The 20,095-nt window shown below is 36.4% G+C and overlaps 4 protein-coding genes across 5 annotated transcripts in view; 2 read left to right on the plus strand and 2 right to left on the minus strand.

Annotated features, from left to right (window-relative positions):
- Nucleotides 1-13,374, minus strand: part of LOC140865786 (serine/threonine protein phosphatase 2A 55 kDa regulatory subunit B beta isoform-like) — a 30,223-nt gene extending 16,849 nt beyond the window's left edge. Inside the window, exons 1-4 of the mRNA XM_073270557.1 lie at nt 12,910-13,374; nt 12,728-12,823; nt 12,393-12,512; nt 11,928-12,244 (exon numbers count right to left, since the gene is read on the minus strand). Of these exons, the coding sequence (XP_073126658.1) occupies nt 12,176-12,244; nt 12,393-12,512; nt 12,728-12,823; nt 12,910-13,062 (438 nt within the window). The 5' untranslated portion in view covers nt 13,063-13,374 and the 3' untranslated portion in view covers nt 11,928-12,175. The remainder of the gene's footprint in view (nt 1-11,927; nt 12,245-12,392; nt 12,513-12,727; nt 12,824-12,909) is intronic.
- Nucleotides 1-20,095, minus strand: part of LOC140865785 (serine/threonine-protein kinase-like protein At5g23170) — a 53,165-nt gene that overhangs the window by 1,355 nt on the left and 31,715 nt on the right. The window contains exons 4-5 of the mRNA XM_073270556.1: nt 11,580-11,701; nt 11,372-11,483 (exon numbers count right to left, since the gene is read on the minus strand). Of these exons, the coding sequence (XP_073126657.1) occupies nt 11,372-11,483; nt 11,580-11,701 (234 nt within the window). The remainder of the gene's footprint in view (nt 1-11,371; nt 11,484-11,579; nt 11,702-20,095) is intronic.
- Nucleotides 728-1,536, plus strand: LOC140867422 (uncharacterized). The gene is made up of 4 exons (XM_073272494.1): nt 728-795; nt 958-1,081; nt 1,278-1,379; nt 1,468-1,536. Exons 1-4 carry the CDS (start codon nt 743-745, stop codon nt 1,534-1,536), a joined length of 348 nt encoding a protein of 115 aa, XP_073128595.1. The 5' UTR covers nt 728-742.
- On the plus strand, nt 14,489-16,319 carry LOC140866612 (small ribosomal subunit protein uS8my-like). Of its 2 annotated transcripts, none has more exons than XM_073271639.1 (3): nt 14,489-14,658; nt 15,031-15,191; nt 15,889-16,319. In XM_073271639.1, the coding sequence occupies exons 1-3, from the start codon at nt 14,529-14,531 to the stop codon at nt 15,952-15,954; spliced, it is 357 nt and encodes a 118-aa protein (XP_073127740.1). In that variant the 5' UTR covers nt 14,489-14,528; the 3' UTR covers nt 15,955-16,319. The 2 variants fall into 2 exon arrangements, with proteins under 2 accessions (XP_073127740.1, XP_073127739.1); XM_073271638.1 differs by having other exon boundaries at nt 14,504-14,658; nt 15,908-16,319.

Raw genomic sequence — 20,095 nt, forward strand, 5'->3', positions numbered from 1 at the left:
TCTCTTTCATCCGGAGACGAAATTTCAAACGGTTTGACGGTTTTCTTCCTTACATCAGTAGCTTCGTTTTGGGCTATGAATCACTGTTTTTTATGATTATTAGTGCCGACACCGAGCCTTTTTGCGAGCTGTTTCCTTCACGCTGTTTCACCTGCGATTTTTCAATGATTCCAGCTTTGATTTTGGTGTTTCAGACCATCTTTAGTCTGTATTCGATGTATAAGACAACTTCCAGTGGAGCCCCACCATTTTCCAAATTTTCAGATGTTGTCTGCATCGCATCGAAGATTTATCTGATCTCGGTGCCGAAATCAATGAGTTATTCTGCTCTCAAATACTAATGCTTTCTGCTTCTTGTTTACCTTAGTTATGGCAGCAGAGCTAGTTCGTGCATCAAAATTTGAAACCGAAGGTGAGCCAAAGAAAGTAAGGTAACTATTTTCGTGAACCTACAATTATATCATTCAAATTTCCATAAAAGCCATTCTGTTTTGTTACTTTTGGTAATGTCATTTTTGTTACTTGTTGTTAGGTTCTACTACTACACAGCTGGCTCTGGGGGTGCTGGCCCGACTATATTATCCACAAGCTTTTTACTTCTGGGAGAGGAAGTTCTTGCATACAACAAAGGTTGATGATCAAATATGAGTTCTTGTTTTCACCATTTATGCATTTAAATATTTAACTGATTTTAGTAATTTAATTGACAAGATAGAAGGTCAAATTAAAACCTTATAGCGGGATGCTTAACATTAATTTTGGACTTGGAATTGGAAAGAAGGATGTTTTTCTCTTGTAAGTTTCTGGAAAATCATTTTATTCTGGATTTTGAAAAAGCTTATTCAGGAAATTACTATCCTGTTATTGTATTAGAATGCATGCTATTTTATTATTTTTATACTAAATTCTACCAAGAAGCGACAATCATTAGTCAGTTAAAAGAATATATTCTTTCAGAAATTTGCCTGAGGGCAGGAGCATTCACGAGGTCTTTGGAGTTCCAACTGTTAGCGCTCGGTTTGGAACTTCACCTTTCTTCTGGAATTGGGGAATGGGAGCAATGACAGATTTGCTTCCACCTGTATGTTTATCAAATTCTGAAAATTGAGATTTTACATGGATTGATTTAAAATTATATTTCGGCAGTCATGATAAGTTTGCTTCCCAAATGGTATATGATATTATTCAACTTAAAATAGTTTTTTGTGTGTAATGTTATTGATGATGTAAGATTATCTAAATTGAATGCATTTATTCAAGATTTGTATAATCTGCAGGAATTCCTGAGAGACAAAAGTAAAGTCCAGCAATTAGTTCAACTATTTGACCCTTTAGTGAGGGCAGTAGATGGATTTGCTGGAGAGAAGGTGTCGATGCGAGTACGCTTACTTTTTTAGTATATCTCATGTTGTTTCAATTTTGCTCCATATGATCGTTTTGACATATTTCCCCTTTCAATATTAACAGGTTGATTTGGAGTGCTCCGAGGGATACCACAGAATCGGGATATTCAGCCACAAGAAACTATCTGTGTAATTATTTTTTATTATTTGTTCAAACCATGCAAACGGTTATAATTATTATTTTTAATTGTATCTTTGTGATTTTAGGTCAGTGGGATTTTCAACAGCTGCTTTTGTCCTAGCCAAGTTGTGGCTAAGGGCTTTGAGAGTCTCTTATTGTAAACAATCTTTGTTTAATATAATTTACATTCATTAATGACATTTTATTTATATTTCTTCATAATGTTATATTGTGATATACTATTGTTGTTTTGATAAAGGCCTTGAATATACTATAGTGTAAGTAAGATGAGATAGTGAATAAAGAGAGATCACTATCATGAAACACATCTTATAGTCACTGTATATTCTAAACAGTTCCTAGTCAATTGAGCCGTCCGCAAATAAGGATAAGGATCGCTCGAGATCGAGACTAGCATTTGCGATTCCAAGTACCACGTTTCATTGGTATGGAACATAGAGATGTTCAAGCATGCAAATGGATATTCATATGATGAATGATCGAACTACCCTATTCGGACTTTTCAAGTGGTTATTATTAATTGAGTGGATAAGTCCGCGATTTTGATAAAGACCTTGAATATACTATAGTGTAAGTAAGATGAGATAGTGAATAAAGAGAGATCACTATCATGAAACACATCTTATAGTCACTGTATATTCTAAACAGTTTCTAGTCAATTGAGCCGTCCGCAAATAAGGATAAGGATCGCTCGAGATCGAGACTAGCATTTGCGATGCCAAGTACCACGTTTCATTGGTATGGAACATAGAGATGTTCAAAGCATGCAAATGGATATTCATATGATGAATGATCGAACTACCCTATTCGGACTTTCCAAGTGGTTATTATTAATTGAGTGGATAAGTCCGCGGTTTTGGTTGTACACCATTAGTCCTTACTACTTGAAACATCATGGAGACTCTATATGCTAGTACTATACTTTGACTCGTTTACCGACTCTATGAGGGTCATCAGGTGTCGGGATTGGGTACAGTTACGACACATATAGGAGTCGATGCTTTGTTGTCAATGATTCACCACACGCTTGCGAGTGTGGATATCCTATGCGATCTGAGGAGATATTAGTATGACAAATCTCTGGCCAGAGTACTCGATGTGATTTAGGTTACTTGGTTTCCTAGTAGCACATGCGACGTCACTATTTGATCTTCAAGATGCATTGCATAGTTATCGAATCTCGAACGACTCTCGATGTACTAATGGTTGTTGATTCGATCGGGATATATGGATGAAGGGACCGTACTGTACGCTAACCAAAACCTACTAGTTCTTGCAGGCACTATCAGTGATACCTAGGGAATCATGGGGCGATGTTGCTAGGCGCTCTTACCATGATTCGATGGGTAAGTCGAAAATTGTTGTTTCGAATCACAAGGAGCTGTGAGCCCACGGCTAGCTGTATCCCTGAACCATTGAGGGTCACACAAGTAATGGATTACTAATCCCCGTTGAGATAGTTAAATTTAAAGTGTTAAATTTAGCGAAAGAGAAGTTGGACTTCTTAACTAAAGGGAGTGGAATTTCCTAAAATGACATAGGGATGGACATTTTTGGAAATCACTGAATTCAGATTCAGAAAAATTATCTTGACAAAAAAAGCTGCAAAAATGGTTTCTATGCACAATGGTGAAATTGGTTTATCATTCTCAGTCACGATGAATTTTGTATTAATTTCTGAACATGCGGACTTTGCTTGTCAGGCTTGAACTTATGACTAATGGGCCCTAAGGTGTTAGCAGCCCACATTATAAATAAGTTATTGCAGTACAGAAATTGAACACACAACCTCATAATTGACAGAGCAATTTTCGAAAAACCTAGAAGAGTTCTAAGGAGAATTCGAAAATCCTGTCTCCCTTTTGAGAGAGAATTCAGTATCTTATTTTTGGAAAATTACATTCTAAATTGACAGATCAAATCTGTAAATCTCTTCGATAAACAACTGATTGATTTCTAGTGAAATCAATTAGAGGGTTTTAGTTTTCTGTTCGTGGACCTAATTCAGGAGATTGATCGAGCGAGTCATCAGTTCCTGGGATTTACAACAAGAGCAGATTAATCTGTTGGTGCCCATAATCAAGTCATAGCTTGAAGAGGTAAAATATTAATTGCTATTATTATTTTACATGTTGATTTTAATCGTTAGGATTTGATACCCAAAATAAAAAATTTTAAACTTTCGCTGCTCCGGGTATCATATCACACTGATCTGAAAACGTGTTCCAACAGTGGCGTCAGAGACAGGTTGCTCTCAGATCAAACGATTAAAATTTATCGATTATACAAAATTTTTAAGCCTCGGGTTTTTAGAAACAAAAACAAAATTTTTAAAAATAAATTTGAAGGGCAACACGGGCAGTGATCGTCGCTGCCCAAGGGCAGTAACAGGCTGCCCATGCTCGGGCCCCACGTGGGGGCGGGGCTGCCCGGGAACATCCCGGGCAGCCCGGAAAATTAAAAAAATTATTTTTAAGAATTTTAAATTTTTGAAATTTTAGTTTTTGGTCCGATCGAAAATTGTTTTGATTGGTCCACGAGGCATTGGATCAAATTGTTTGAGTCCGAAACTTTTAAACTTGATTTTTGGATAAATTTGAATTTTTGGAAAATTTATAAATTTTATCCGTTAAATTAGATTTTATAAAATTAATTATTTGGTACAATTGATGATAAGATATGATCTTATGAATATATTAGATAAAATTTGATTTTATCTTTTTAATTAAATTGTCATTGCATGTTATCTAATGATTTAATTATTGAATTAAATATTGGATAAAAGGATGATCGATTGTCATGACCAATTTTATAGGTGTATGTTAGGTTGTTTACATTTGGTTTTATTATTGTTGTTTAGTTTTATTAATGGGCTTGGTTTATGACCCAATTTGATTTGTCATTTGTAATAAAAAGTGGGTCTGGTTTATGGCCCGTTCCCACCCTTAAATATGTATCCCCTACTTGTAATCGAAATTTATTGTAAATTTATTAGACTTAGTGGGAGATAAAGATTTGAAGACAATGGTGGGCCCAGCAGACAATAAAGACCGAAGAAATGTAAATTGGAAAGTCAATGTAATAGGATTGCATTGCATACTTGCATATCACCTAGGATTGGACTTAGACTCGTGATTGACAACCATGGGTCGAATAGTTATTGGGGTCGATCATCCTTTATATAATATATATGATATTATTGTTGTATGCATGTTTAGACTAAATTGCATGAATCCCGCAAGCATACAAATTATTTAAAGATTAGACAATTTTCAAAATTAAAATTTCTCATTTTAAATATGATTTAAAATTGATATCAAGATAAATAAAAGGAAATTTAAATATTATTTAAATGTTCCTACCTTCCATCAACGATCAATGTATGAGATGCTACCCGCGGGCACGGTACTCATATTATTGGGGGGGCCCGTTCGTCGAAAAACTGTACATTGGATCGACACATGTTGTAAGTTGGATGGAACTCCGATGGGATTGGCTCATATTATTGGGGATCCACATAGCGACCGTCCATCACAACTTAATATTGATGGATCATCTTGACATGTCACAATAAACAGCGTCATATTATTGGGTTCTTATTGGACATGAGGTAAAAACATGGGGTTGCTTTGGAAGCAATTGGGCTCTACCTTTTGAAAATTATGGTTGGCTGATATTATTCGGGACTATGATTTGTCAATTGGACTCCATGTTTCCACTAAGGAAACCGGTTTCTCGTTTTCACTAGAGGGTAGTGAAATCGTTAAAATAGTGGGAGTGAAATTCATAAAATAAATCTCACCATATTTTATGTCTTAGTAAATTAATTAAGCAATCACTGATTATTGTCTGTTTCTTTTCAGCATTTCATTACAATGAATTCGCGCAATCCACTATTCTCGATTCTCGAACAAAACAAACTGACTGGCGCAAACTATACGGAATTGTTCCGTAAGTTAAAGATTGTTCTAAGTTCGGAAAAGGTTTTCTACGTGTTAGAAAAGCCTCCTCCGAAAGAAGCCCCGGCTGATGTGAGTCCGGAAGAATTGGCCAAACTTGACAAATGGTGGGACCATGATGTCAAGGCCAAATGTTACATGCAGGCTTCGATGTCTGATGAACTTCAGAGGCGATTTGAGAATGCAGTGAATGCTGCTGACATTCATGATACTCTCAAGGAACTTTTTGGAGCTCAGTCAAGATCGGAGAGGTATGCCACCGTCAAAGAGCTCATGACATGCCGTATGCGAGATGGGACTTCGGTCCGTGAGCATGGGGTACACATGATTGGGCTCATTGAAAAGTTGGTAACACTCGATTCGACATTGGAGCACGAACTGAATGCGGACTTGTTACTTCTTTCACTTCCTTCGTCGTTTGATGGTTTTGTGATGAACTTCAATATGAACAAGATAGAGGCCACCCTTGAAGAGATGGTCAATATGCTTGTCACATATGAGGCCACATTAAAGAAGGATAAACCGGTATTTTTTGTTGGTTCCTTTTCTAACTCTAAGAAGGGGCCAAGTGGAAAGGGTAAGAAACGTTCTGCCCCACCTAAGAAAACTGTGCCAAAGAAGAAGAACAAAACAAATGCTTCAAACGTGAACAGATCTGAAGATGTTTGCCATCACTGCAAGAAACTCGGTCATTGAAAACGTAACTGCAAAGAATATCTCGAGCAGTTGCGAACTGCAAAGGGTATGTTTTACATTGAAATAAATGTTTTACTTAATACTACTTCTTGGGTATTGGATACCGAATATGGATCTCACATTTGCAATGATTTGCAGGTGATGACAAGAAGTCGTAAGCTTAGGATGGGTGAGACCCAGCTAAGACTCGGAAATGGTTCTAGAGTTGAAGCCAAAGCTATGGGAGACGTTTATTTAGTTTTGCAGAACAATTTTAAGTTACTTTTGTGAGATGTTTTATTTGTGCCAGATTTGGTTAAAAACATTATTTCTGTTTCTATGCTTGATAGAGATGGTTTTTCTTGCAATTTTGTAAATGATATTTGCAATATTTACAAGAATGAATGTTTGATTGGATGTGGACAACTTGAAAATGATCTATATAACTTAAAATTAAAAGACGTACCAATTAATTATGTTGATAAACCGGCAACAACAAATAAAAGGATAAACGATAGTCAAAACCCGACAAACCTTTGGCATGCTAGGCTAGGTCATATTTTCTCAAGGAGGATGAACAAGCTAGTGGGAGAGGGCATGTTTGATATGTCTGATATTAACTCTCTACCAACTTGTGAATCCTGTCTAAAAGGAAAAAAGACTAAAACTCATTTCAAAGGAAAACCTGAGCGTAATCAAAATCTGTTGGATTTGATCCATACAGATGTTTGCGGCCCATTTAGTATTGGTACTAAATTTGGTCACACCTACTTCATTACCTTTACTGGTGATTATTCTAGGTACGGGTATTTATATTTGATGAAATATAATTTTGAATCATTTGAAAAGTTCAAAGAATTCAAGGCTGAAGTAGAAAACAAACTAGGTAAAAGTATTAAAGCACTTCGATCGGATCGAGGTGGAGAATACTTAAGTACCGAGTTTTTGGGCTATCTAAAAGAGAATGAGATTCTCTCTCAGTGGACTCCTCCTATGACACCTCAGCTAAATGGTGTTTCGGAGCGTCGTAATCGAACATTGTTGGACATGGTTCGATCTATGATGAGCTTCAGTGAGCTTCCACCTTCGTTTTGGGGCTATGCGCTTGAAACGGCGGTATTGTTGTTGAAAAATGTCCACACTAAAGCAGTGAACAAAACTCCATATGAATTATAGACTGGCAAAACTCATAAGTATTCGTACTTGAGGATTTGGGGATGTCCTGCTTATGTGAAGCAGACAGTGGGAGATAAGTTAGATAGTTGATCTACCTTATGTTATTTTGTAGGGTATCCGAAGAATTCAATCGGATATTATTTCTATCATCCTACTGAAACAAAAGTGTTTGTTTCGAGGAATGCCACCTTCATGGAGAAGGAGTTCTTACTTGATAAGAAAGGCAAGATGATGGAACTTGAAGAAATTCGAGAAGAACCCGAGATACAAAATAACGATCCCACACCTGAGAAACCATTAAACGACACGCCTCTTTCTAGAAGATCCGAGAGGACTTCTAGACCTCCTATTCGATATGGTTTACTTCTTGAAGGGGATCAAAGTGAACCCGACATTGGATGTGATCCAAGAAACTTCAAGGAAGCAATTTCTGATGCGGATTCGAATTTATGGCTTGAAGCTATGCAGTCGGAAATAGACTCGATGAATACAAACCAAGTTTGGTCTTTAGTAGATCCTCCCGATGGAATTGTTCCAATAGGGTGTAAATGGATATAAAAGAGAAAACTTGGGTTTGATGCTAAGGTATTGACCTACAAGGCACGATTGGTGGCAAAAGGTTATACTCAAAGACAAGGTGTTGATTATGATGAAACCTTTTCACCAGTCGCAATGTTCAAGTCCATAAGAATCCTTATTGTCATCGCAGCTTGGTATGACTATGAGATATGTCAAATGGATGTGAAGACTGCATTTCTTAATGGAAACATTAAGGAAGAGATCTATATGATGCAGCCCGAAGGATTCACATCCATGGGAAGCGAGCATATGGTATGCAAGCTTCAGAGATCAATTTATGGTCTCAAACAGGCATCAAGAAGTTGGAACCAGAAATTTGATGAAACAATAAAGGACTTTGGTTTTATCAAGAACCCGGAGGAACCATGCGTGTACAAGAAAGTAGTTACGGATGCTGTGACATTCTTAGTGCTTTATGTTGATGACATTCTACTCATTGGGAATGATATAGGGATGTTGCAGTCAACAAAGATATGGTTATCAGGTAGATTCTCGATGAAGGACTTAGGTGAGGTGTCCTATATTCTAGGAATACAGATCTATAGAGATAGATCTAAGAGAATGATAGGACTCACTCAAGCTACCTACATCGACACTATATTGAAGAGGTTCTCTATGGATGAGTTCAAGAGAGGACATCTACCTATGTGCCATGGAGTTTCTCTATCCAAGTCTATGCCTCCCAAGACTGACGAAGAGATAGAGAAAATTACACACATACCATATACATCAGCCATAGGTAGTATCATGTATGGGATGATATCTACCAGACCGGATGTAGCCTTTGCTCTGAGTGTCACGAGCAGATATCAGGCCAATCCCGGTCAAATGCATTGGAAAGCAGTGAGGGATATTCTAAAGTACTTGATAAGGACTAAGAATATATTCATGGTTTATGGAGGAAGAGAATTGAAATTGGAAGGCTATACCGACTCTAGCTTCCAAAGTAACGTGGATGACTCAAAATCAACCTCTGGATTTGTATTCATGCTCAATGGCGGTGCTGTCTCTTGGAAGAGTTCCAAGCAAGACACCACAGCGGATTCCACCACTGAGGCAGAATACATTGCAGCATCAGCTGCTGCTAAAGAGGCCGTTTGGATGAGGAATTTCGTCCAAGAGTTGGGTGTAATTCCTGAAGTTGTTGGTCCAGTCCCGTTGTACTGTGACAACACTGGTACCGTTGCTCAGGAAAAGGAACCAAGGTCTCATCAAAGTTCCAAACACATACTGAGAAAATACCACATCATCCGGGAGATCGTGGAAAGAGGAGACATCACTGTCGAGAGAGTGGCCTCTGCAGACAATATCGCTGATCCACTTACTAAGCCCTTGTCAGGACCATTGTTTGACAAACATCGCGAAGCAATGGGACTACGTAGTATGACTAGTTGGCTATAGGGCAAGTGGGAGATTGAAAGAGTTGATGCCCCCACTAGCCAAGTTGTGACTAAGGGCTTTGAGAGTCTCTTATTGTAAACAATCTTTGTTTAATATAATTTACATTCATTAATGACATTTTCTTTATCTTTCTTCATAAAGTTATATTGTGATATACTATTGTTGTTTTGATAAAGACCTTGAATATACTATAGTGTAAGTAAGATGAGATAGTGAATAAAAAGAGATCACTATCATGAAACACATCTTATAGTCACTGTATATTCTAAACAGTTTCTAGTCAATTGAGCCGTCCGCAAATAAGGATAAGGATCGCTCGAGATCGAGACTAGCATTTGCGATGCCAAGTACCACGTTTCATTGGTATGGAACATAGAGATGTTCAAAGCATGCAAATGGATATTCATATGATGAATGATCGAACTACCCTATTCGGACTTTCCAAGTGGTTATTATTAATTGAGTGGATAAGTCCGCGGTTTTGGTTGTACACCATTAGTCCTTACTACTTGAAACATCATGGAGACTCTATATGCTAGTACTATACTTTGACTCGTTTACCGACTCTATGAGGGTCATCAGGTGTCGGGATTGGGTACAGTTACGACACATATAGGAGTCGATGCTTTGTTGTCAAGGATTCACCACACGCTTGCGAGTGTGGATATCCTATGCGATCTGAGGAGATATTAGTATGACAAATCTCTGGCCAGAGTACTCGATGTGATTTAGGTTACTTGGTTTCCTAGTAGCACATGCGACGTCACTATTTGATCTTCAAGATGCATTGCATAGTTATCGAATCTCGAACGACTCTCGATGTACCAATGGTTGTTGATTCGATCGGGATATATGGATGAAGGGACCGTACTGTACGCTAACCAAAACCTACTAGTTCTTGCAGGCACTATCAGTGATACCTAGGGAATCATGGGGCGATGTTGCTAGGCGCTCTTACCATGATTCGATGGGTAAGTCGAAAATTGTTGTTTCGAATCACAAGGAGCTGTGAGCCCACGGCTAGCTGTATCCCTGAACCATTGAGGGTCACACAAGTAATGGATTACTAATTCCCGTTGAGATAGTTAAATTTAAAGAGTTAAATTTAGCGAAAGAGAAGTTGAACTTCTTAACTAAAGGGAGTGAAATTTCTTAAAATGACATAGGGATGGGCATTTTTGAAAATCACTGAATTCGGATTCAGAAAAATTATCTTGACTTTAAAAGCTGCAGAAATGGTTTCTATGCACAATGGTGAAATTGGTTTATCATTCTGAGTCCGATGAATTTTGTATTAATTTCTGAACATGCGGGTTTTGCTTGTCAGGCTTGAACTTATGACTAATGGGCCCTAAGGTGTTAGCAGCCCACATTATAAATAAGTTATTGCAGTACAAAAATTAGACACACAACCTCATAATTGACAGAGCAATTTTCGAAAATCCTAGAATAGTTCTAAGGAGAATTCGAAAATCCTGTAGTGCAATCAATCAGAGAGTTTTAGTTTTCTGTTCGTGGACCTAATTCAGGAGATTGATCGAGCGAGTCATCAGTTCTTGGGATTTACAACAAGAGCAGATTAATCTGTTGGTGTCCATAATCAAGCCAGCCAGCCATAGTTTGAAGAGGTAAAATATTAATTGCTATTATTATTTTACATGTTGATTTTAATCGTTAGGATTTGATATCCATGATATGGAATTGTTCCATATAAGAAAATAAAAAATTTTAAACTTTCGCTGCTCCGGATATCATATCACACTGATCTGAAAACGTGTTCCAACAAATTCTGCCAAGAAACTCGTACTCTAAGTCTTTTGAACATTATTACCATGGTGACTGCAATAAAAACTCTGGTTTTATACTTGTACAAGTTTGGGCAAGGAGAGGGAGAAAGGAGGAAGGGAAGGGTATGCTGGCTTTTAGCAGTAAATTTACCTTCTAAACTTCCAGTGGAAAAGCAAAGAATAGTGACAAAAGATAGGCAGCTAAATTCATAAATAACAAACACAGAATGAAGAAATGGATGCACATACCGTCCAAATATTTCCGATCATAAACGTAAAGATTCTTAACGATCTCCTCATACGTCTCCCGGTGTTTGAAGTATGAGAACTGGCCAAAGTCATACACCACCGCACTTTTGTCCTACACGATGGCAATGATGATTAGGATCATGACAAGACTTACTGGCAAGCAAGAGCTTTTGTAAAAGGATAACAGAAACAACAAAAGTGACGAAACCTCAGTGAGCAAGATTGTTTTAGAATGGACACCGGAATGGACAAGTCCCTTGTTGTGAAATGTTTCCAGCACGCTTGCCATTTCATTCGCCACCTTCATTCTGTCCCCCCAAGTAAAGTTATCTAGTAGAAAGCAGCCAGAAAAGAGTTATCAAGAATGATACATTGGTAATGTTTGGGAGAGCTTCTAACAAAATTTTGACTCACAAACACTAGCATAATGTTGCTAGGAAAAATGGGCTCACAGACCACAAGGAATAATCTGGTGCAAAAGTTGACTCACAAACACACGCATTCAATATTATCATAAAAAAGATAGGATCGTGCACTTTGAGTCATACATACATACATGGATTCGAGCTGTCTGATGATAGGATTGCCAAATGAAAGGCAAGAAAAATTCCCACGTCTTGACAAGCATGTCCCGACGCCCCGATTCATCGTGGATAGTCCCTCGGTGAAGCGTTCCTAAAACGGTGTAGCATACAAAAGTAGTAGAATTGAGACAATCATTCATCTTCATCAACTCATCGAAGCTGTAATGCTTGACCCCGCCATCAAAATCCCGTGCTCGAACGATTGGAAAACTGCATTTTTTTATCGTTCAAAATTAATTACAAAATTATTGATTTTTTCCTCAATTTCCAAACTCTTGAGATGATCAAACTGAAAGAAAAAAGAAAAAAAAAAAAGAAAAGAGGAGAAAAACAAAAATCAGATCATGACATCTAACACTTAATAATATAGTAAGATAACATGTCATATCTCAACATCACAAAAAGAATTAAAAGAAAGGAAAAATTCTATATCTAACCTTCCAAAACTTAATAGTTTTGTCATTCGTGGAAAGGAGAAAGAGTGCACCATTAGCTGTCTGACACCATCGAATCTTATTGATTTTTTCTTCAATTTCCAAACTCTTGAGATAATCAAACTGAAAGAAAAAATTTTTACGCGATGTTACTGCAATTAAAAATTCCTCCCTCGGGGAAAAGGAAGTAAAACGATGAAAGTAATCTTTAATCAATTTGTCCATTTGAAAATGGAAACCTCTCTGTTAATCAAGGCCTGAGCATTTGAAAAAATGATAAAATCTCAAAGGTAAACCCCATATAACGATAATTTGACAGTGGAAATTTTAATAAATACCTCTGGGTCATGGCTCTGAAATTCAGTTTTGTACCGAAACTCTGGATGTCTAATTGGATAGTCCATCATCTCTAAATCTCTACGATTCCCACCACGCTGCAATTTAAGCTAGTGAATATAATATATCTTTTTCAAAATGAATATGTCACCAATGAAATCAAAACATCAAATGTTGATCTTACCTCTTTCACGTCAGTCCTTTCAAATAAGACCACCCTTCCACCGCGGTCACCAGTAGCCTGATGATCACCAGTTTTGTCGAATTCTATCGCGGATATGATGTCAACTGTCATAAAAAAAATATAAAACAAAACAAAAAACAAAAGCACGGTCATGAGTTGCAACCCTAAAATTTGCAGTCGGACAGTTCCTATTAAATTATAACACAGCCAACCACTGGAAACATGATTCAGCAAACATTAAAAATATTCATACAAAACTGCTGCTATCATTGCTCTCATCTACCCAAGAAGAGGCACAAAGCCATAAAATAAGGGCAGTGTATCTGTACACTTTTCACTAAGTGGGAAACTGTAAGCCATGTAAAATAATAAAAGATTAAAATCTATAAGAAATTAGAAAAAATGTATTCGCATATCAAAGATAAAAAATTGGGCAAGAGGCTTATTGAAATTGAACTTCTTGAACTGCAGAATACTTGTCCTCACCGTGTCTTAAACAAATGACATTTCAAGTTATTTCAGGTTTAAAAAGTACACAGTAAAAACATGCACTTAAGAAGTCAGTAAAATTTCCAACTTGTCTTTCGAACAGTAGAAATCCAATTACGTATAACCATGAAATTTACAACACCATCATCACGTGTCTCAGCTTAAAAATGTGTGCAATTCTTACCATATGTGCAGATCGCAAGTTATTTTTGCAAAAGACAGATAATTAAAATCTATTGCTGATCCCAGTCCATTTAAGAATGATCAAACCTAGAACATAAGATCACAATTTTTCTTGTCGTTCCCCTACTCATTGCTCCCTCTACACAAACCAGTATCCTAATTTGAACCCACCCAAGGTATACACTAAACAGCATGACACATGATTGCAAATTAAATGACCCTGTAACAGTTGATAAATGTAGTGTACAAACGAAAAAAAAGAGACAACCTTCCCTTTTATGTGGAAACAAAAGTATAATAGAGTAAATGAAACAAATCCAGCTTAATATTAATAAATATCCATGGTGGTTCCTTCTACTGACCAGTATATCTATTCGAAATAAGCGTAGTATTCACGTTTGAATTCCATTCGAAACTCGAAATTTTTAATTTTTGTCTCGAATTCGAACAGGCTTAAATAAAATTTGGGGAACGGACTCAATTTATTTATAGCATACATGTAAAATTGAAAATGACGAAAACGAGGCAGTATTGGCCTAATATAAACGAGAATAATGCTAGATTTACAATCAATATATCGTATAGTGATACTTGCAACAATTACACCAGATTTTTATATAATATCGTGATATTTTATATTTAATATACCGTTAGATATGATAAATTAAAATTTTATATTAAATTTTTTGTGCCGTTGATCTATAAACTGTGGCCCAGAGCAACAAAGGCCCAGAACGAGACTACAGCCCAGAATGGTTGTCTGCGGTAGAGCATCAGAAGGGCTTAAATACTAAATTATTATGTCCAAAAATTTTATTGTGGGCTAGGATTCCTTTTTATTTTTATTCTTTCTTTTTCTAAGCCCATGACGAAGAAATATTTGGGCCCATGATCCATGTCTGCGGTAGAGCATCAGAAGGGCTTGGAGCTTACAAGGAGAGCAAAAAATGGGAAGAAGAATACTGAACGACGCCTTGAGAACCATCGTTAATGCAGAAAAGAGAGGTTTTGCTTCAACTGAGCTGAACCCCATCTCTAATGTCATGGCTTCTTTTCTTCAAATCATGAAATATAGAGGTATACTTGTATCTATTCTTGTTTACTGTTATAATTGATTAGCGACTCTGTATGCGTTCTTTGTTGATTTTGATTGGTGCCGATTACTAGATGAGCAAATGGATTGGATTCGTTCTTTGGACTGTTTCTAAAAGTTGATGCTTTTTTCAGATTTTTTGTGAGGGTGTGTTTGAGATTGGATTTTAGTGAAAATAAGAGCCGATTAAACGAATTTGATATTCTGAGAAACTTACTATTCGTATCCCTTGAAAAAGATTTTAAATTTCCAATTGGCAAACGGAAGGAATTAAGTGTTTATTGATTCTGCTTTTGTCTCACTTTCCCATCACTGAATTCTTAATCCAGTAGAGTGTGATGATTTTGAAATCACAGGATACATTAAAGATTTTCAAGTGCATGATCCACAAAGGGTGGGGAGGATAACTGTTGAGCTACTGGGGAGGGTTAAAGATTGTCGGGCTCTCACTTATAGACAAGACATTAAGTCTCAGGACATCGAGAAATACAAAACCCGTGCTCTTCCAACACACCAGGTTTGTGTGTTTTCCTTACATTTTTAGTTCGAGTGATTGTGATTGATTAGATTTTGTCATACCTAATGGAATTACGGTGAAATTGTGGGTTTTTTTTGGAGTTTGATTCGGTGTAGATGTTTTCTATATATTTGGTAGAATCATTTAGATGACCAATTAAATGAACTAATGACAGCGGGGAAGTGCATTTTTTGTTTTCTTTTAGATTACCAATTTCATCCCTTTATGACAGTTTCTAACATTGGAGTTGGAAGATTATCTATTAAGCACCTTTGTTGTAGAAAAAACGATATTATTTTTCGAGTTTCTCATTTTCTTGGTCTAAATATGATGTATGATGGGACATGGGTTATGGTTCTCAGATTAAGAACGAAAGGCTCTGACTTTTACTGTTTGGCTCTCGATCATGCCAGGGAATTCACTTGGTTTTGTACTGGGCTAGGTCATCCTGCAGAATTTAGTGACTCTGGTTTATTGCTCATGGATAAAACATGACTCTTCATGTGAATTTATCATATATACATCATATTTAAGCTATCAAATAATGTCATTCTTGCAATGTTATTAATCTTTAGTTTCCTGGTGTATCTGTTCACTTTTGATCTTTTTATAAAAGTTATTATCATGTTATTCTTGTATGAGGTATGTCTGCATCATGATCATCAAGTTATGAGGAAACATGTTGACCATCCCCAAGTTATTTTCTTCGCCTGCAGTGGGGCTATGTTGTAATCACAACTCCGAATGGAGTCTTGGATCATGAGGAAGCAATTCGACAAAATGTTGGTGGCCAAGTGCTGGGATATTTTTACTAGAGATCTGATAGTTGCTGGGAGAAGTTGAAGTAGAAACGGCAAGCCCCAGCCCTGCTTTCTTGACGTATTTTGTTCATTTTTTGAACATTAAATCATGTGGAAGCTCCATGGTCGTCAAAATATGTTTCGTCTTCCATTCACTAGCTATTTATCTGGATTATGTATTTCCGTTTGCAAATGTAGTTCGAATTAATACAGTTCTTTGTTTATTGGTGCACTGCGTTCAAGATAGCTAATACTTTTCGGCCAATAAAACAGTGAATCTTGTGAGAAGTGATTCATGGTGCTTGTGTTTGAGTTTAGTGCATGGTGATTGTTGGGCATTGTTTGGAGCAATTGTTGCAAATTTAGTTCCAATGCTGCCATGGTATATTTTCAAGTCTATAATCATATAGTTTTTTTCATGCGATGGATCAAATGGTTGAAATGTAAAGCATGATCTTGTAGCAGTTTGAGCTGTTTTTTTTTCAAGAACAAATCAGGAAACACATGAAGTGTGATATCGGGATTTGCATTGATTTATGAATTTATTTTTACCAATAACTCATCAATAGCAAAAAAGATCTCTTACAAGTCAATTTTGTAAGACAAATTTTTTATTTGAATTTTTATTTGAATATCTTTAAAAATATTATTTTTATGACAAAAATATTGTTTTTTATTGTAAAATAATAGTTGACTGGTAAATATTTATAAATAAATATTCTTGAGACAGTCTTACAAACAACCTACTTAAAAATAGTAGTAATGTTTATAAATTTGCGTTATTTGTGAATGAATATTTTTGTGATAATTCTACAGATTAATCTTTCTTATACATTTTTGGCATATTTTTACGTGAAAATTGATTCTGAGTTCCATCGGAATTAAATAATTTTTAATATTAAAAAAATGCTTAGTGTCAAATAATAATAATAATAATAATAATAATAATAATAATAATAATAATAATAATATAATTTGTGAAATCTTCTTAGACGCCTGAAAATTAAATTGTATATATAATATGATATGATTGGGAAGTTAAATCCATCTTAGTCAATCGAGTCGGCCAAAGGAAACATTACCCACCAACCCATCAAGGATAAGTGGAAAAATTGCTAGATAGCGAGGCAGTTGGGACTTTGAAATTTCAAAATCTCATTGTTTTATTTCAAAAGGGCAACGTCCAACGAATATGTTGCTAGAACAAGTGCGGCGCGTGCGGGAGAAAAAAATATCATCAAGAGGTTTTCAGGGTTCTAGAAAATATTTGAACTTAGTGAAAATTTCTATAAATCACTTATATATTTTTTTTCTAATTACTTGCTTTGTTGAATACTCTAGAATTCAGTAATCTACATCCAAAACGACTCGATTCCAATGATCTAGAGAATATCAATGAATATTTCATATATGAGTTGTGGAAAGTGAACCACCACCATAGGATTAGATTTATATTATTCGTTAATTCATAAGTTGAGTAGTATATATTGGGAATACATAAATAGAAACGAGAATAAAAACTGCAATAGTATATCTTTCGTTGAGCAGTTGAAGGCTTAATACGTAGTGATTCGTTACATGATCACGTATTAAACATACTTAGTCATGCAATGGATTGACCTCATAAGTTTTCAATTGCTGGAAAGCATAGACAATCACATGTCCAATATGTGTCAACACACATCCCAAACTCAGGAGATATGCATTTGTGTAGGTAAAGTAAAATATCCTTTGGAACCAGATGGCAAAGCAAGAACAAGCGTCAACTGTCAAGATATCTTTGAGAAATTCTCAATAAACTGTCGATAGTACACTGCTAAGCCCAAGAAGCTACGGATCTCGGAAGTGTCGTCGAACGTGACCAGCTCAGAATAGACTCTATCTTACTCGGATTTATTGAAACAACATCTCGAGAAATAATATGACCAAGAAACACCACTCGGACAATCCAGAACTCGCACTTGCTAAACATAGCGTGCCTCTCACAAAGAATCTGCACTACGACCCTCAAGTGATGCACATTGTAAGACCTCGATTCTAGTCGGCTAATATCGAATAATCAATAATTAAACATCATTAAATAAAAGCCAAAAGAAAAGATTTTTTTTTAAAATGAACAGTGCCGCGCTCGATCCTAGAAAATTCCAGGATCGAGCGCGCCATATTCCTGAACTCTCTGCCGAGAAAATAATAAGTGTCGCGCTCGATCCTATAAAATTTCAGGATTGAGCGCACCATCTGATCAAAGTTACTGCCTCAAAATAAACAGGGGCCGCGTTCGATCTCAGAAAATCGTAGGATCGAGCACACCCTGGGATCAGAATTTTTCCAGAAAACTGAACATGTTTCAAATCTCAAATCAACAATTCAACTCAATCTAATATCGATCTAACATGCTCAATTCCGAATCCAACAACATGTAATCAACATAAAAACTTCAATATTCATCATTCATAATCAATTCTAATATTCAACAACGCTCGAGTTCTAAACATGCTTTCAAAACATAAACTAGATTGGAATGCATTTCCAATTCTAACTCGAAGTCCCACTTCTATTCTTCATTCTCGTTCTAACTCTGTCGTCTCTGACTCGATCCTGCCCCATATGTTGCCAAGTACACATACAAACAAAGACAACAGCCGGATAATTCGGTGAGAATACTATTTCCAGTAAAAGAGACAATCATGCACTATCAGATAATCATTTCAAACAAAATACATCAACTTCCAGATATTCAAATATCAATCATGCAATTCCAAGACAAATCCAAATGCAATGCATGTCTTTAAAACTCTGGGATTATCAAGTCTGGATAATCAAAAAGTAAAGGTTCTCTGCTCTTTTCCTCTATTGGGATCCCGAGGATGAAATATCACACAAATCACACCGACTCTCCCCTCGAGGTGGATAGTGCATATTTCAATCCTCTAGACTCTGAAGCAACTATATAGAGTTAAGTCGGTCATTGCAGTAAATCTCCTGCCAATGCCCCCTACTATAGTTCTCAGAACGTCTAACTCAAAATGAAATAAAATCCATTGGCTCAATATGAATGCAGTACAAATTATAACTCATTCAATAAATGCAAGTAAATCAATTAACATGCAAGTATGTGATTTTTCCGGAACACTCGAATCAAGTCGGATTCGAGTCACTCGTTCCATTCCAGTATAAGTCATCTTATACCTCTTCTCTCTGATTGACGTAGTTGTAATCCGAACAAGTTACAAGCACAAAAGGCTCAATCAAACATCATTCGATACAAGTCAAGGAATAGAGTAACCTCGATACCAAACCTTGATCACTTCTTCAACGATTCGAAAGCTGCCAATTCTGAATTCCACGATCTTCAACTAATATGTACGGAGATAAAATCAATCCAATAACAATCCATTCAAAACAAGTAAATCCCAAAACTCAAACAAAAACTCCCAAAATTCTTAAAAATTCAAACCGGCGGCATAACGGCTATATTCTGATCAAACCGAAAACGCAAACAGCATAATATCAATCCAACAAACTCAATTCAACCAACAATCAACCAAAACAAACTGATTCCAGCAATCCTAAAATCCCATTTTTCGAATAAACTTCCAAAAATCATAACAATTCCGAACGACGCTCTTTTTCAAAACCGACAGATAATAAACGATCAAAACTCTGCCAAGAACAATATACTCGAATCTCGAACGATTCTAACAACATTCAAAAAATAGAATGAACCTGATCGTAGAAAGACTTACGATAGAACGAAGCTCTCGCAGCCGTGATCGCTAATCTGCCTTCAAAAATAATTTCCAACAGACGGATCGAGCTCGGGAAGAAATCTAGCAGCTCAAAGGGATGTACATGGCGTCTGGAGAGGGAGGAGGCGTGAGGGAGGTGATGAAGAATGAAGAAAATCAAGTCAAACATGATTAAATATCTAACAAAGTCCAAAATTGCATTTTAGTCCCTGAAAAATCCGAAATTTGCAAAAAGGACCCTGATCAAAATCAAGTCGGCTCTTGAACTCTGGAATCGCCGATTATCTCAAATAAAGTCAATTAATATAAAATAGGGGCGTTACAATTCTCCCCCTCTAAGAAAAGATTTCGTCCT

The sequence above is a fragment of the Henckelia pumila genome, chromosome 4 (assembly GCF_033568475.1).
Source record: "Henckelia pumila isolate YLH828 chromosome 4, ASM3356847v2, whole genome shotgun sequence".
In the NCBI taxonomy this organism is placed as follows: Eukaryota; Viridiplantae; Streptophyta; class Magnoliopsida; order Lamiales; family Gesneriaceae; genus Henckelia; species Henckelia pumila.

What these genes read in the sequence shown, in the direction of transcription:
- LOC140867422 (XM_073272494.1), top strand. Translation starts at nt 743, where the DNA reads ATGCTTAACATTAATTTTGGACTTGGAATTGGAAAGAAGGATGTTTTT. An exon ending in AAGAAGGATGTTTTTCTCTT is followed by an intron (nt 796 to 957) that starts GTAAGTTTCTGG and finishes ATATTCTTTCAG; the next exon opens with AAATTTGCCTGAGGGCAGGA. An exon ending in GAGAGAAGGTGTCGATGCGA is followed by an intron (nt 1,380 to 1,467) that starts GTACGCTTACTT and finishes CAATATTAACAG; the next exon opens with GTTGATTTGGAGTGCTCCGA.
- LOC140866612 (XM_073271638.1), top strand. Translation starts at nt 14,529, where the DNA reads ATGGGAAGAAGAATACTGAACGACGCCTTGAGAACCATCGTTAATGCA. An exon ending in TCAAATCATGAAATATAGAG is followed by an intron (nt 14,659 to 15,030) that starts GTATACTTGTAT and finishes TTGAAATCACAG; the next exon opens with GATACATTAAAGATTTTCAA. An exon ending in GTGCTCTTCCAACACACCAG is followed by an intron (nt 15,192 to 15,907) that starts GTTTGTGTGTTT and finishes CTTCGCCTGCAG; the next exon opens with TGGGGCTATGTTGTAATCAC.